This window comes from Ovis aries, chromosome 5 (assembly GCF_016772045.2).
Source record: "Ovis aries strain OAR_USU_Benz2616 breed Rambouillet chromosome 5, ARS-UI_Ramb_v3.0, whole genome shotgun sequence".
Classification (NCBI taxonomy): Eukaryota; Metazoa; Chordata; class Mammalia; order Artiodactyla; family Bovidae; genus Ovis; species Ovis aries.
The window spans coordinates 38423894-38439215 of NC_056058.1; the positions used below are offsets into that span (position 1 = coordinate 38423894).

General features: G+C 41.4%; 1 protein-coding gene across 5 annotated transcripts in view; it reads left to right on the forward strand.

Moving 5' to 3' along the window:
* The window catches only part of NLRP3 (NLR family pyrin domain containing 3), a 47498-nt gene that overhangs the window by 11909 nt on the left and 20267 nt on the right, over positions 1-15322 (forward strand). For 3 of the 5 annotated variants that reach the window (XM_042250402.2, XM_042250403.2, XM_004008740.6), the window contains 3 exons: positions 2757-2924; positions 8938-9108; positions 10138-10308. In XM_042250402.2, the coding sequence (XP_042106336.1) occupies positions 2757-2924; positions 8938-9108; positions 10138-10308 (510 nt within the window). The remainder of the gene's footprint in view (positions 1-2756; positions 2925-8937; positions 9109-10137; positions 10309-15322) is intronic. The other 2 variants (XM_042250404.2, XM_060415737.1) reach the window with 1 other exon arrangement.

Sequence of the window (15322 nt, forward strand, 5' to 3'; positions counted from 1 at the left end):
CAGCCAAAGTCACAGGCTGTTTTGTACTTTAAAAAAAATTTTTTTTTTTCATTGAGATATAGTTGATGTACAATGTTTCCAGCGTATAACATAGTGATTCATAATTTTTTAAAAATTGTTTTTTTAATTAAAAAATTTTAAATTGAAGGATAATTGCTTTACAATATTGTGTTGGTTTCTGCCATATATCAACATGAATCAGCCATAGGTATACATGTGTCCTCTCCCTCCTGAACCTCCCTCCCACCTCCCTCCCCATCCCACCCCTCTAGGTTGTCACAGAGCCCCCAGTGTGAGTTCCCTGAGTAATACGGCAAATACCCATTGGCTACCTATTTTACATATAGTGATTCATTATTTTTAAAGGTTACATTCTATTTATAGCTATTGGCGATATTCCTTGTGTTGTACAACTTATTCTTGTATTTTATTTATTTTACTCATAGTAATTTGTACTTCTTTTTTTTAACTTTTTGTTTTGTATTGAGATATAGCTAATTAACAAACAATGTTGTGATAGTTTCAGGTGAAAAGAGAAGGGACTCAGCCATATATATACATGTATCCATTTTCTCCCAAACTTCCCTCCCATCCAGGCTTTCATACAGCATTGAGCAGAGTTTCATGTGCCATGCAAGCAGATCCTTCTTGGTTATCTATTTTGAATATAACAGTGTGCACATGTCCATTTCAAACTCCCAAATTATTCTCTCCCCTCATCCTTTTCCCATTTTAGTTTTTTAAATTGAAGTATAGTTGATTTGCAATGTCATATTAGTTTTAAATCTATTGCACAGTGATTCAGTTATATATATATATATATATATATATATATATATATTTATATATGCAGATACTTTTTCAGATTATTTTCCAAATAGGTTGTTACAGGTTATTGTAACAATATTGTATACCTGTGCTATACAGTAGAACCTTGTTGGTTATCTATTTTATATATAGTAGTGGTGGTGGCTTAGTTACTGTCGTGTCTGAATCTTTGTGACTCCATGGACTTTAGCCTACCAGGCTTCTCTGTCCATGGGATTTTCCAGGCAAGAATACTGGAGTGGGTTGGCAGTTCCTTCTCCAGGAGATCTTCCCGACCCAGGGATCGAACCCACGTCTCCTGTTGACAGGGGCCTTCTTTACCACTGAGCCACCTGGGAGGCTGTATACAGTAGTATGCGTATGTTAATCCCAATCTCCTAATTTATCCCTCCTCCCCCTTCCCCTTTGATAACTGTAATTTTGTTTTCTATGTCTGTGAGTCTTTTTCTGTTTTGTAAATAAGTTTATTTGTATTATTTTTTAGATTCCACATATAAGTAATATCACATACTATAATACCCTCAAGTCCATCCAAGTTGTTGCAAATGACAAATTTTCATTATTTTTGTATTTTTCAATTGGAAAATAATTGCTTTACAATGTTGTGTTGGTTTCTGCCATACATCAACATGAATCAATCATACCTCTCTCTCTATATATCCCTTCTCTCTTGAGCCTCCTCACTCCCATCCTACCCTTTAGGTTGTCACAGAGTGCCAGGCTGGGCTCCCTGTGGTAGATAGCAATTTCCCACTGATTATTTATTTGACACGTGTTAGTGTATATATGTCAAAGCAAGCTCTGGGAGTTGGTGATGGACAGGAAAGCCTGGTGTGCTGCAGTCCATGGGGTCACAAAGAGTCGGACATGACTGACTAAGCAACTGAACTGAACCGAACCGATATGTCAATGCTACTTTCTCAATTTGTCCCACCCTCTCCTCCTGCCGTGTCCACAAGTCCATTCTCTATGTCTGTGTCTCCATAGTTGAGTAGTATTCCATTGTGTGTGTGTGTTTGTGTATGAATATAACCTTTTTTTATCTATTCATCACAGGCTCTTTTTCTTTTCAAAATTAATTTATTTATTTTAATTGGAGGCTAATTACTTTACAATATTGTAGTGGTTTTCGCCATACATCGACATGAATCAGCCATGGGTGCACATGTGTTCCCCATGCTGAACCCTCCTCTCACCTCCCTCCTTATCCCATCCCCCAGGGTCATCCCAGTGCACCAGCCCTGAACACCCTGTCTCATGTATTGAATTTGAACCGATGATCTGCTTCACATATGATAATATACATGTTTCAACACTGCCCTCTCAAATCATCCCACCCTTGCCTTCTCCCAAAGAGCCCCAAAAGACTGTTCTTTATATCTGTGTCTCTTTTGCTGTCTCGCATATAGGGTCATTGTTACCATCTTTCTAAATTCCATATGTATGCGTTAGTATACTGTATTGGTGTTTTTCTTTATGACTTACTTCGTTCTGTATAATGGGTTCCAGTTTCATCCACTTCATTAGAACTGATTCAAATGCATTCTTTTTAATGGCTGAGTAATATTCCATTGTGTATATGCACCACAGCTTTCTTATCCATTCATCTGCCGGTGGGCAGCTAGGTTCCTTCCATGTCCTGGCTATTGTAAACAGTGCTGCTATGAACATTGGGGTACATGTGTCTCTTTCAATTCTTGTTTCCTTGGTGCATCACAGGCTCTTTTAATCATAAAATGTGCAGAACAGCCTTACCAGGAATCCTCTGGCCTTTTACATTCCTCAGGGCCCAGTCTTTGGTTCTGTGACTCATTTCTTAATTCCTAGGATGCCTTTGCAGTAGTGTCAGCCACTCCTGGCCCCAACTTCAGTTTGCTATTCTTAGAGATTCACTTTGTTTTCTCTTCTTCCTTCCTTCCAATTTCTAGATTGGTGAACTATCTGACCTCCAGCATTTGCAGGGGAATCTTCTCAGTCCTGAGCAATAACTGGAATCTCACTGAATTGAACCTCAGTGGCAATACCCTGGGAGACCCAGGCATGAAGGTGTTATGTGAAACACTCCAACAACCTGGCTGTAACATTCGTAGATTGTGGTAAGAATCTGTGTGTGTATATGTGTGTGTGTGTATGTGAGAAAGAGAGAAAGGGAGAAGAAGGACCATTTTAGCAGTTTATTAATTTTCTAAGGCTGGCATAACCAAGTACCACAGAGTGGGAGACTTAAATATAGAAATTAACTTTCTCACAATCGTGGGAGCTGGAAGTCCAAGAGGAAGTTGTCAGAAGTGTTGGTTTCTTCTGCTGCTTCTCTCCTTGGCTGTAGATCGCTGTCCTCTCCCTGTGTCTTCACGTGGTCTCTGTGTGTGTCTGATCTCTTCTCGTACAAGGACACCAGTCATGCTGGGTTAGGGCCTGCCCTAATGACCTCATTTTAACTTAATTACCTTTTTAAAATCCAATTTAGTTATATTCTAAGGTGCTAAGGGTTGAGACTTCAACATAAACTTTTTTGGGGGGACACAGCTCAGCCTATTACAGACGGAAGGCCAAATGGTTTGGAGGATAGTTATTTGAGAAGTTTCGGATGGGGAAGAATAAAGGGGAACTGAAAATAAGTCATTTGTTGGTGGTAGGAAAGGGCATGACTTTTAGCGTCTTCCGTATCTTCATTAGTCACACTTATAGATGAGAATAGAAGAGTTTCATGAAATATAGAAATGGCTACCTGAGCTGGAACCCATCAAAATATTTTGCGTGGATTAAATTGTCACAGGGCATGTCTTGTGGGTCTATAATAAAGTGCTTGCTATGAGCCCACACTGTGACAAACACCCCCTCCTAACAACACAAGAAATGACTCTACACATGGACATCACCAGATGGCCACACTGAAATCAGATTGATTATATTCTTTGTAGCCGCAGATGGAGAAACTATACAGTCAGCAAAAACAAGACCAGGAGCTGACTGTGGCTCAGAACATGAACTCCTTATTGCCAAATTCAGACTTAAATTGAATAAAGTAGGGAAAACTAGTAGACAATTCAGGTGTGACCTAAATCAAATCCCTTATGATTATACAGTGGAAATGAGAAATAGATTCAAGGGATTAGGTCTGATAGACAGAGTGCCTGAAAAACTATGGACAGAGGTTTGTGACATTGTACAGGAGGCAGTGATCAAGACCATTCCCAAGAAAAAGAAACACAAAAAGGCAAAATGGTTGTCTGAGGAGACCTTACAAATAGCTGAGAAAAGAAGAAAAGCTAAAGGCAAAGGAGAAAAGGAAAGATATACCCATTTGAATGCAGAGTTCTAAAGAAGAGCAAAGAGAGATAAGAAGCCTTCTCCAGTGATCAATGCAAAGAAATAGAGGAAAAAAATAGAATGGAAAAGACTAGAGATCTCTTCAAGAAAATTAGAGATACCAAGGGAACATTTCATGCAAAGATGGGCTCGATAAAGGACAGAAATGGTATGGACCTAACAGAAGCAGAAGATATTAAGAAGAGGTGGCAAGAATATACAGAAGAACTGTACAAAAAGATCTTCATGACCAAGATAATCACAATGGTGTGATCACTCACCTAGAGCCAGACATCCTGGAATCTGAAGTCAAGTGGGCCTTAGAAAGCATCACTACGAACAAAGCTAGTGGAAGTGATGGAATTACTGTTGAGCTATTTCAAATCCTAAAAGATGATGCTGTGAAAGTGCTGCACTCAATATACCAGCAAATTTGGAAAACTCAGCAGTGGCCACAGGACTGGAAAAGGTCAGTTTTCATTCCAATCCCAAAGAAAGGCAATGCCAAAGAATGCTCAAATTACTGCCCAATTGCACTCATCTCACATGCTAGCAAAATAATGCTCAAAATTCTCCAAGTCAGGCTTCAACAGTATGTAAACCATGAACTTCCAGATGTTCAAGCTGGATTTAGGAAAGACAGAGGAACTAGGGATCAAATTGCAAATATCTGTTGGATCATAGAAAAAGCAAGAGAGTTCCAGAAAAACATCTGCTCTATTGACTATGCCAAAGTCTTTGACTGTATGGATCACAACAAACTGTGTAAAATTCCTAAAGAGGTGGGAATACCAGACCACCTTACCTACCTCCTGAGAAATCTGTATGTAAGTCAAGAAGCAGTAGTTAGAACCACACATGGAACAACAGACTGGTTCCAAATTGGGAAAGGAGTAAGTCAAGGCTATATATTGTCACCCTGCTTATTTAACTTATATGCAGAGTACATCATGCGAAATGCTGGGCTGGATGAAGCACAAGCTGGAATCAAGAGTGTTTGGAGAAATATCATAACCCTAGATACACAGATGACACCACCCTTATGGCAGAAAGCAAAGAAGAACTAAAGAGCCTCTTGATGAAAGTGAAAGAGGACAGTGAAAAAGTTGCTGTAAAACTCAACATTGAAAAACTGAAGATCATGGCATTCGATCCCATCACTTCATGGCAAATAGATGGGGAAACAATGGAAATATGACAGATTTTATTTTCTTGGGCTCCAAGATCAATGCAGGTGGTGACTGCAGCCATGAAATTAAAAGACGCTTGCTCCTTGGAGAAAAGCTATGACCAGTCGGTACAGGATATTAAAAAGCAGAGACATTACTTTGTGACAAAGGTCTGTCTAGTCCAAGCTATGGTTTTTCCAGTAGTCATGTATGGATTTGAGAGTTGGACTATAAAGAAAGCTGAGTGGCAAAGAATTAATGCTTTCGAACTGTGGTGTTGGAGGAGACTCTTGAGTGTCCCTTGAACTACAAGGAGATTCAACCAGTCCATCCTAAAGGAAATCAGTCCTGAATATTCATTGGAAGGACTGATGCTGAAGCTGAAACTCCAATACTTTGGCCACCTGACGCAAAGAACTGACTCATTTGAAAAGACCCTGATGCTGGGAAAGGTTGAAGGCAGGAGGAGAAGGGGATAACAGAGTATGAGATTGGTGAGATGGCATCACCGCTCAATGGACATGAGTTGGAATAAACTCCGGGAGTTGGTGATGAACAGGGAGGCCTGGTGTGCTGCAGTCCATGGGGAAGCAAAGAGTTGGACATGACTGAGAAACTGAAGTGATGAGCCCACACTGCGAATTAGACTCACATACCCTGAATCAAGTACATAGTTGTACGGGCCATCCCTCAACCCTCCTGCATCACAAATCTGGACTTCACAGCCAGTTTTAAAGCCCACCACCTCAGGACATTTTCATACCTTTCTGTGTTGCTCTTAATAACCACCCTATCACTAGTCTTCTTAATTTCACCCTTGTACAAGCCATTTTCTACTTTTCCTCATTCTCATTTTGTTACCATCCATCCAGGGTCCTTAGACTTTTTTTTTTTTTTTTTGACTGTGCCATGCAGTATATGGGATCTCAGTTCCCTGACCAGGGATTGAGCCCATGGCCTCTATAGTAGAAGTGGAGTCTTAACCACTGAATCACCAGGCAAGTCCCTTAGACTCTTTTTGCCTTTTGTTTGGCTACACCACTGGGCATTTGGGATTTTAGTTCCCTGACCAGGAATTGAACCCATGTTCCCTGCATTGGAAGTGCAGAGTCTTAATCACTTGACTGCCAGGAAAGTCCTCCCATAGACTCTTTAATCAACAGAAATCAGTAAAATGCCAGATAAGAAACTTTAAGTTAGGTAAATAAGGAAGTAAAGCCATGGCTTTACTGGGGGTAGTGCTGCCGCATGAGGGAGCAAAAACAAGCAAAGGTACCCTTGTTGGCTCTCTGAGGTGGGGTGAGTTAGTTTCTTAAACACAGTGAGGGTAGGGGCAGATCAGCGGGTGGGACCAGAGGCATGGCTTAGGTGGTCTGCTCACCCCCTCAGTGGTACTGTGTGCAGGGATCATGCGCAGTTACCCTACTTTGCTCCTGGTACTTCAGAAATGGCAGTTAGGATTTTGGCCTTTTTGTATCTTTTTATTCATAATTTCCCTCAACTATGCATGCATGCATTTATTTTTAGTCCCTTACAGTTTCTTTCTTTCTTCCTTTTTAATATCCCTTTTCTTGCACTACCTTGTGTGGCCAGGCCCCTTCCCCTACATAAGAATTGTGGAGTCCTAACTACTGGACCACCAGGGAATTCCTCTCTTATAGTTTCTTTTGTATTCTATTGCCTGAGGAGACTTTCATCCAGGTGCAAGCACTGCAGTAAAGGGTCCCAGGCCCCAGCCTGTCTCAACTCCAGCAGCCCAGATCCGATAACCACAATTATCTGCTTAGATATTGCAATGCCCTCCAAGACCATTAACTTCTCATGACAGGATTCATGTTTGTCCTGCAATTGTCTCTATAATGTTTGGACAAGCTCTTATCATTTGTTTGTGCTCAAAAATACGTATCAGGTGAATGTTGTCTGTTTGGTGTCCCTGCATCTACTTTTGCCACCCACCATTCATTCTCTGTACAGAAGACAGACGGTTACTTAATATTAAAAAAATTATGCTTTGATCATGGCATTTCCTTGCTTAAGAGTTTCTTCTTACCTGTTTTGATAAATTATAAAATGTTCTTTTTGCCTTCGAGGTTCTGGCTGATTTTAACATTTAACATTCCTCTCTATACCATGCCACTCTCTCCATCACCCCTGTGGATGTGAGTCCCCTCTGTGATTCTAGAAAGTGAGACACAAACAGGGAGACGTGTGAGAACGAGATGTTCTGCAGATAAAGACTTAGTTATCTATTTGCTTCTAGTTGGTGTGGAAATGGAGGCAGAAAAGGTAATCCAACAAGCTCCTAGGACATTTGAATTGAGCTGGAATATTGTTCTTGCTTCTCGGAGAGCAATAATTGTTTTGGTGGTGGTGCTGATGGTGGTGATGATGGTGATGGTGTGTGTTTGTGTAAAGCAAATCAAGAATCAGAGATGCTCACTCCTTCAGTGTAGATGGAGGGCTGGGATTAAAACATCCTACAAAACAGCAGGGACAAGATTGTCCAAGAGAAAAGGAAGATGCATACAGCCCTAGAGAGAACAGTATCCATCTGAGGGAGTTTCAGCTGTTAGGAACATGTGGTAAAGAGGTGGAGCTCGTCAGCTAACCATTGTTTTCATTTATGAAACAGAAACATGCAGTTTAAATACTTGAGAATTGCCCATTATTTAGCGGGTACTCCCTGGCAGCTGTGGTCACAGATTGTGAGCCACAGAGCCTGAGAACTATCTTCCCAAATGTTTTCTTCTTCTTCTTCTTCTTCTTTTTTTTTTTTTACTTATTTTTTAATTGAAGGAAAATTGCTTTATAAAGTATTGGTTTCTACCATATTACAAAGCAAATCACTCATAATTATGCATATATCACTTCCTTCTTGAGCCTCCCTCTCCTCCCCTCAACCCACCCCTCTAGGTCATCACAGAGCACCAGGCTGGGCTCCTTGTGTTGCATAGCAACTTCCCACCAGCTATTTACTTTAACAGAGTCTGTATATGTCAATGCTACTTTCTCCATTCATCCCACCCTCTCTTTCCCTCACTGTATCCACAAGTCCACTCTCTATGTCTGTGTCTCCATTCCTTCCCTGCAAATAGGTTCAACAATACCATTTGTCTAGATTCCATATATATGTGCGTTAATATACAATACTTGTTTTTCTCTTTCTGACTTACTTCACTCTGTATGACAATCTCTAGGTTCATCCACTTCACTAGAACTGACTCGAATTTGTTTTCCCGATATGTCTTGAGCTGTAGTCAGGGATTTCTGATAAAATGATAGTTTCCTTTAAAAAAAAATATTTATTTATGTGTTTGGCTACGTCAGGTCTTAGTTACAGCACTCAGGATCTTTGATATTCAGAGTGGCATGTGGGATCTAGTTCCTGACCAGTGATCAAACCCAGACCCCCAGCATTGGGAACACAGACCCCTTACCCACTGGACCACAAGGGAAGTCCCAAGATGATACTTCCCTTCATGAAAATTTAGTTATAAATTGAGTTTAATTCTCTTTGTAGCATGAGAACACATTGCCCTTGCCTGGTGCTAAAACCCAGCAGAGACCAGAAGGCAGTGACTGAAAAGCAGCCTGTGCTCTGAGATTTCTTTGTTCTGTGCTTGTAACGAAGGTTGGGACAGTGCTGCCTTTCCCATCAGTGCTGCTTCAGCATCTCCTCAGTCCTGAGCAGCAACCAGAAGCTGGTGGAACTGGACCTGAGCCACAACTCCCTGGGAGACTTCGGGATCAGACTCCTGTGTGTGGGACTGAGGCATCTGTTCTGCAATCTGAAGAAGCTCTGGTGAGGCTGAACTAATTTCCCTCGTGAAGTAATAGCTGTGGCTTTAATGAGCCATGATGTGTCAGAATTTTAATGTGAAAATGGCCTTGGGCTACTCAGAGGATTCCTTGTGTTTATCTCTGGATGTTTGTCAATAATTAATTTAGTTGGCATTTTTGGTGGGAAAAGTCACATAGTCAGCCCTGGAGGGGAACTTAAAAAAAATCATAAATATTATGCTTGCCTTTAAGGTATTTACAACCTAGCTAAGAAAATAAAACCAACGTATTTTGCTTTAGAAGAGTTTTGGGACTTGATGATAAGGCCTTGGTTCACATTAAATAGGAAAAATGGGGCTAAAGCAATACAGTCGCTGGACAGTCTATGTGGCTCTTCTCTGAATGCTTGTGGGAGACGAATTTTGAAGAAGACAAAAAATCACTTGAAAATGGTAGGGCTAGTTTATACTTGTTAGGGTGGCTATTATAAAAAAGCAAAATACAACAGGGCTATATATTCAGCAAAATAAGCCAGAAGCAAAAGGGAAAATATTATATGATTCCATTTATATGTAATAACTAGAATAGTCAAATTCATAGAGACAAAAGGTAGAGTGGTGGTTTCCAGGGTTTTGGGGGAAGGGAATTTGGAGTTATTGTTTAATGAGTATGGAATTTCAGTTTAGGAATATGGAAAAGAGTTCTGGTGATGGTTGCACAGTTATGTGAATGTACTTAAGTGCTGCTATATTGTAATACTTATAAGTGAACACATGCTTACAATGGTACAGTTTATGCTATACATGTTTTACCTCAATAAAAATAAATGTAGAGATCTAGGAAGATGTAACATTGCATGGGCTTTGAGGGTGTTTTCTTGCTATTACACCAAACAGAAAAAGAAACAAAAAGTTAGTAAAGAGCTTGGATATACTCTTCTCATGTGTGGACTGGACTATAGGCAAGGACAGGACAAGTGCTTTCTTGACTCACAGCAGTGTGTGGACTGGGGTGAGAGAGGTGTTGTGACCATCTGCCATCTCTCTGAAAGGTTGGTCAGTTGCTGTCTCACATCGGCATGCTGTGAGGACCTTGCATCCGTTCTAAGCACCAACCATTCCCTGACCAGACTCTACCTAGGGGAAAATGCTCTGGGAGACTCAGGAGTTGGGATTTTGTGTGAAAAAGTAAAGAATCCACACTGTAACTTGCAGAAACTGGGGTAAGTCTTTATGAACGTCTTAGCAATAAAGCAACTTATTTTCAGTGATACATTATTTGGAAAATATGAATGGGGTTACTCTAAAAAAGATTAATCAGATGGAGTTGAGGGTAGAGAATGGAACAGACAATATCTGAAGTAGTTTGAAGTACTAGATACTACCTACTGCTAATAAGTTTGTTATGTCTCGATACAGTTCAGTCACTCAGTCATGTCTGACTCTTTGTGACCCCATGGACTGCAGCACACCAGGCCTCCCTGTCCATCACCAACTCCTGGAGTATTCTCAAACTCATGTCCATTGAGTCAGTGATGCCATCCAACCATCTTATCCTCTGTCATCCCCTTCTCCTCCTGCCTTCAATCTTTCCCAGAATCAGGATCTTTTCAAATGAGTCAGTTCTTCGCATCAGGTGGCCAAAGTATTGGAGTTTCAGCTTCAGCATCAGTCCTTCCAATGAATATTCAGGACTAATTTCCTTTAGGATGGAGTGGTTGGATCTCCTTGCAGTCCAATGGTGTCTCAAGAGTCTTCTCCAACACCACAGTTCAAAAGCATCAATTCTTTGGCTCTCAGCTTTCTTTATAGTCCAGCTCTCACATCCATGACAACTGTAAAAACCATAACCTCGACTAGACAGACCTTTGTTGGCAAAGTAATGTCTTTGCTTTTTAATATGCTATCTAGGTTGGTCATAACTTTTCTTCCAAGGAGCAAGCGTCTTAATTTTATGGCTGCAGTCACCATCTGCAGTGATTTTGGATCCCCCCCAAAATTGTTATGTCTACATGTTACTGAATGCAAGTTCCTATGCCCAAAGCACAGTGAGGCCAAACAAATCGAAATGTTGGCGTTTGGAACAGAGAAAGATTTATTACAGGGCCATGAAGGAGATCAGTGGCTCTTGCACTCCAAAACCCTGCATTCCATTAAGGGTTTCAGCAAAGCACTTTTAAAGGCAAGTTGAGGGAGGGATGCGGTTGGTTGTTGCAAACTCCTTAGTGTCAGAATCCTTTGTTCTTACAGTTGTCCATGCAGGGCAGGTAAAGCTGTTCTTGTAAGCCTCTAAGAAAAATGTTATTCTCTGTTCTGCAACTCTTTGTCTCCAAATGACTCTTAAAGATCAGAGTCTTGAGAATAGGCTATTCTGTATATTTCAGGCAAAGGAAACATTTTTTAACAATAATTTTTTAAAATTAATTTATTGTTATTTTAAAAACTTTTTATTTTGTATCAAGGTATAATCAATTAGCAATGTTGGGGTAGTTTTAGGTGAATAGTGAAGGGACTCAGCCATGCAGATACATGTATCCATTCTCCCCCAAACCACTCTTCCATTCATTCTGGCACATAACATTGAGCAGAGTTCTATGTGCTATACAATGGGTCCTTAGTGGTTATCCATTTTAAATACAGTAGTGTGTACATGTGGAGAAGGCAATGGCAACCTACTCCAGTACTCTTGCCTGGAAAATACCACGGATGGAGGAGCCTAGTAGGCTGCAGTCCATGGGGTCGCTAAGAGTCGGACATGACTGAGCGACTTCACTTTCACTTTTCACTTTCCTGCATTGGAGAAGGAAATGGCAACCCAGTCCAGTATTCTTGCCTGGAGAATCCCAGGGATGGGGGAGCCTGGTGGGCTGACGTCTATGGGGTTGCACAGAGTCAGACACGACTGAAGCGACTTAGCAGCAGCAGCAGCAGTGTGTACATGACCTTCCCAAAGTCCCTAGCTTCTCCTTCCCCTGGCAGCCGTAAGTTTGTTTTCTAAGTCTGTGAGTCTCTTTCTATTTTGTAGGTAAGTTCATTTGCATCACTTCTTTTTAGATTCTGCATATGAGGGATGTCATATGATGTTTTCCTTCTCTATCTGACTTCAATCAGTATGACACTGTTAGGTCCATCCATGTCGCTGCAAATGGCTAGGATTAACTGATTCTTGCTTGTTTTGGTCGTGCTGGTCTTCGCTGTTGTGAGGGCTTTCTCTGCTTTGGGGAGTAGAAGCTGCACTCCACTGCGGTGTGTGGCCTTCTCACTGTGGTGGCTTCTTTTGTTGCAGAGCATAGGCTCTAGGTCCTCAGGCTTCAGTAGTTGCTCTGAGGCACGTGAGATCTTCCTGGCCCAGGGATCAAACCCCCGTCCCCTGTACTGCCAGGCAGATTCTTAACCATTAGACCACCCAGGGAAACCCAGGAAACATTCTTTTACAAGGGTGCAGAGCCAGCATGACTAAGCACAGTCAACAGGGCCCACAGTTAAAATGAAAGAACTAGGTCTAATATGGAGTCAGATTTGTTCTTTCCTATTACATATAGAGTCTGGAGACTCTCAGAGTCAAAAGAAACCTTAGGAATTGTACAGTCCAGTTCATCATTGAACGAACACTTGCTTCTAAGACATTCACCCGTTTTATGTGTGAACACTTCTAAGCATGCTAGTCATTGCTGCAATGCCTGCAGTTCTTATTTCTATACAGCCCCTTCTATTGTTTTGTGCATTGGCCCTTGTTCTGCTCCTCAGGGTCTGCTAAGAGATGCTGATCTTGATTCCTTAGAGGCAACACTCACACTCTAGTTCTCATCTTTTACTTGGATGTCTCTAAATATTTAACTAGGACATGGCTTAGTACTTTTACCTATTTAGTTATGCTCTCCTAGGTAAGAGTTGGTCTTTTAATGTCCCTATTTGAAGTGCAGTACTCAGATCTGAACATGACACTCCTAATGATGTGTGGTGGAACTTTTACCTCTTATGGTAGGGCACTATGTTGTCAGTGGTGAGGACTGAGGTTTCCTTATATTTTTGGCAGTCACATCAGATCATGAGTTCTATTGGAAGTCTGTGGGAAATAGTAACACACAACTCTGGAGTATTTTGTAATACCAGTAACCAATTCTCTGCAGACATGAACTGGGTGTCTTGCAAGTCAGTTAGATTTCGACACTAAACCCATAGCTAAGGGCTCAGTCCTACAAGATTGCCTCCTTAGCCCTGCCAATGCCAGTCATCAGTTTTTAGTAATGAGTCCCAAGATTACTCACAGTTCTATCTGACGTGGTTACAAATTGGGGATTCCTACAACCCCCTATTCAGGTGTGAAACTTTGCTAGATTGACTCACAGAAATCAGGGAGATACTTATGTTTACAGATTTAAATAAAAGATGTTATAAGGTATACAAACAGATGAAGAGACACATAGGATGAGGTAAAGAAGAGTCTGGAGCCGGGGAGTTTCTCTCTCAATGGAGTTGGGGTGCTCCATCCTCCTGGTATGTAGATGCTATGTTGGTTAGATTCACCAACCCAGAAGGTCTCCAAAGCTCATTGTTCAAGAGATTTTATAGAGCCTAATCTCCAGCCTTCCTTCCCTTTCCTGCCTAGAGGTTAGTAGGTGGGGCTGAAAGTTCCAACTTTCTAACCACTTGGCCTTTCTGATGATTAGCCCTATCTTGAGCCAATCTAAGGGCCCCACTTTAAGTCACCCCATTAACATAAACTCAAATGTGATCGAAAGACGCCCCTTTGATTAGCAATAGACACTCCTGAAAGTGAAAGTTGCCCAGTTGTGTCTGACTCTTTGTGACCCCATGGACTATACAGTCCATGAAATTCTCCAGGCCAGAATACTGGAGTGGGTAGCTTTTCCCTTCTCCAGGAGCTTTTCCCAACCCAGGGATCGACCTAGGTCTCCTGCATTGCAGGCAGATTCTTTACCAGCTGAGCCACAAGGGAAGCCCAAGAATACTGGAGAGGGTAGCCTATCCCTTCTCCATTGGATCTTCCTGACCCAGGAATTGAACTGGGGTCTCTCACATTGCAGGCAGATCCTTTACCAACTGAGCTATCAGGGAAGCCCCCATGAAATTCCAAGGTTTTTAGGACCTCTGAGATAGGAATGAGGGACAAAGACCAAACATATTTCTTATTATACCACAGAAATACCCTCTGTTACATGCACTTGACCATGTAACACTGCTCTTCTGTGTTTTTTGCATGGTTTATTCTCCATTGGCCTCATAAAAACTGACAAGTAGATATCAGTATCTCTAATTTAAAGAAGATAAAATGAGGCTCAAAGAGTTTAAAACCTTTGTCCAAGGACACCCAGATAAAAGGCAGTGGAACCCAATGCAGACAGAGTTCAGTGTGACCCACCAAATCCTCCCTTAACTCCAGCAAAACCTCATAATAAGTTGGCTAATAGGCTCTCTGGAGAAGGCAATGGCACCCCATTCCAGTACTCTTGCCTGTAAAATCCCATGGATGGAGGAGCCTGGTAGGCTGCAGTCCATGAGGTCACTTAAGTGTCAGACACGACTGAGCGACTTCACTTTCACTTTTTACTTTCATGCATTGGAGAAGGAAATGGCAACCCACTCCAGTGTTCTTGTCTGGAGAATCCCAGGGATCGGGGAGCCTGGTGGGCTGTCATCTATGGGGTTGCACAGAGTCGGACACGACTGAAGCGACAGCAGCAGCAGCAGCAGCAGCAATAGGCTCTCTAAAGGGCTTCTATATCCTGCTCTATCCAACTATATGGGTTCTCACATTTAGCTCTGCTAATTTTCATCTTATCTTTCTTTTGACTCATTGTCTAGGCGTTTTTGAAGCATGATCCTGTCAATATTACCCAGAAATATAACAAGCAAACTGTAAATGTCTTCATTCACATTACTGACATAAATACAAACTAGATCATTACTAAGTGGAGCAGAAAAGGTCTTTGCTGAGGAATAATCTGTTAGTCCATAGTTAAAATCTATAAAAACAAAGCCTCGTTACCTCCCTGAGCCTCTCCCCATTGCCCTTCCTCAGATATTGCCACATCAATTTACTAAAAGAGTCTATATTCAATGCCTTCATTTCCTTCCCTTATATTATTGTTCTGCCACAACAATTTGGCTTCTGCAACTCTTGGTTTGTCCAACAGATGTGATTTGGTTGCTTTATTTTCTATGTACTCTGGGGGCTCAGTCATGGGTGCTGACAGCAGCAGTGACTAAAACAAA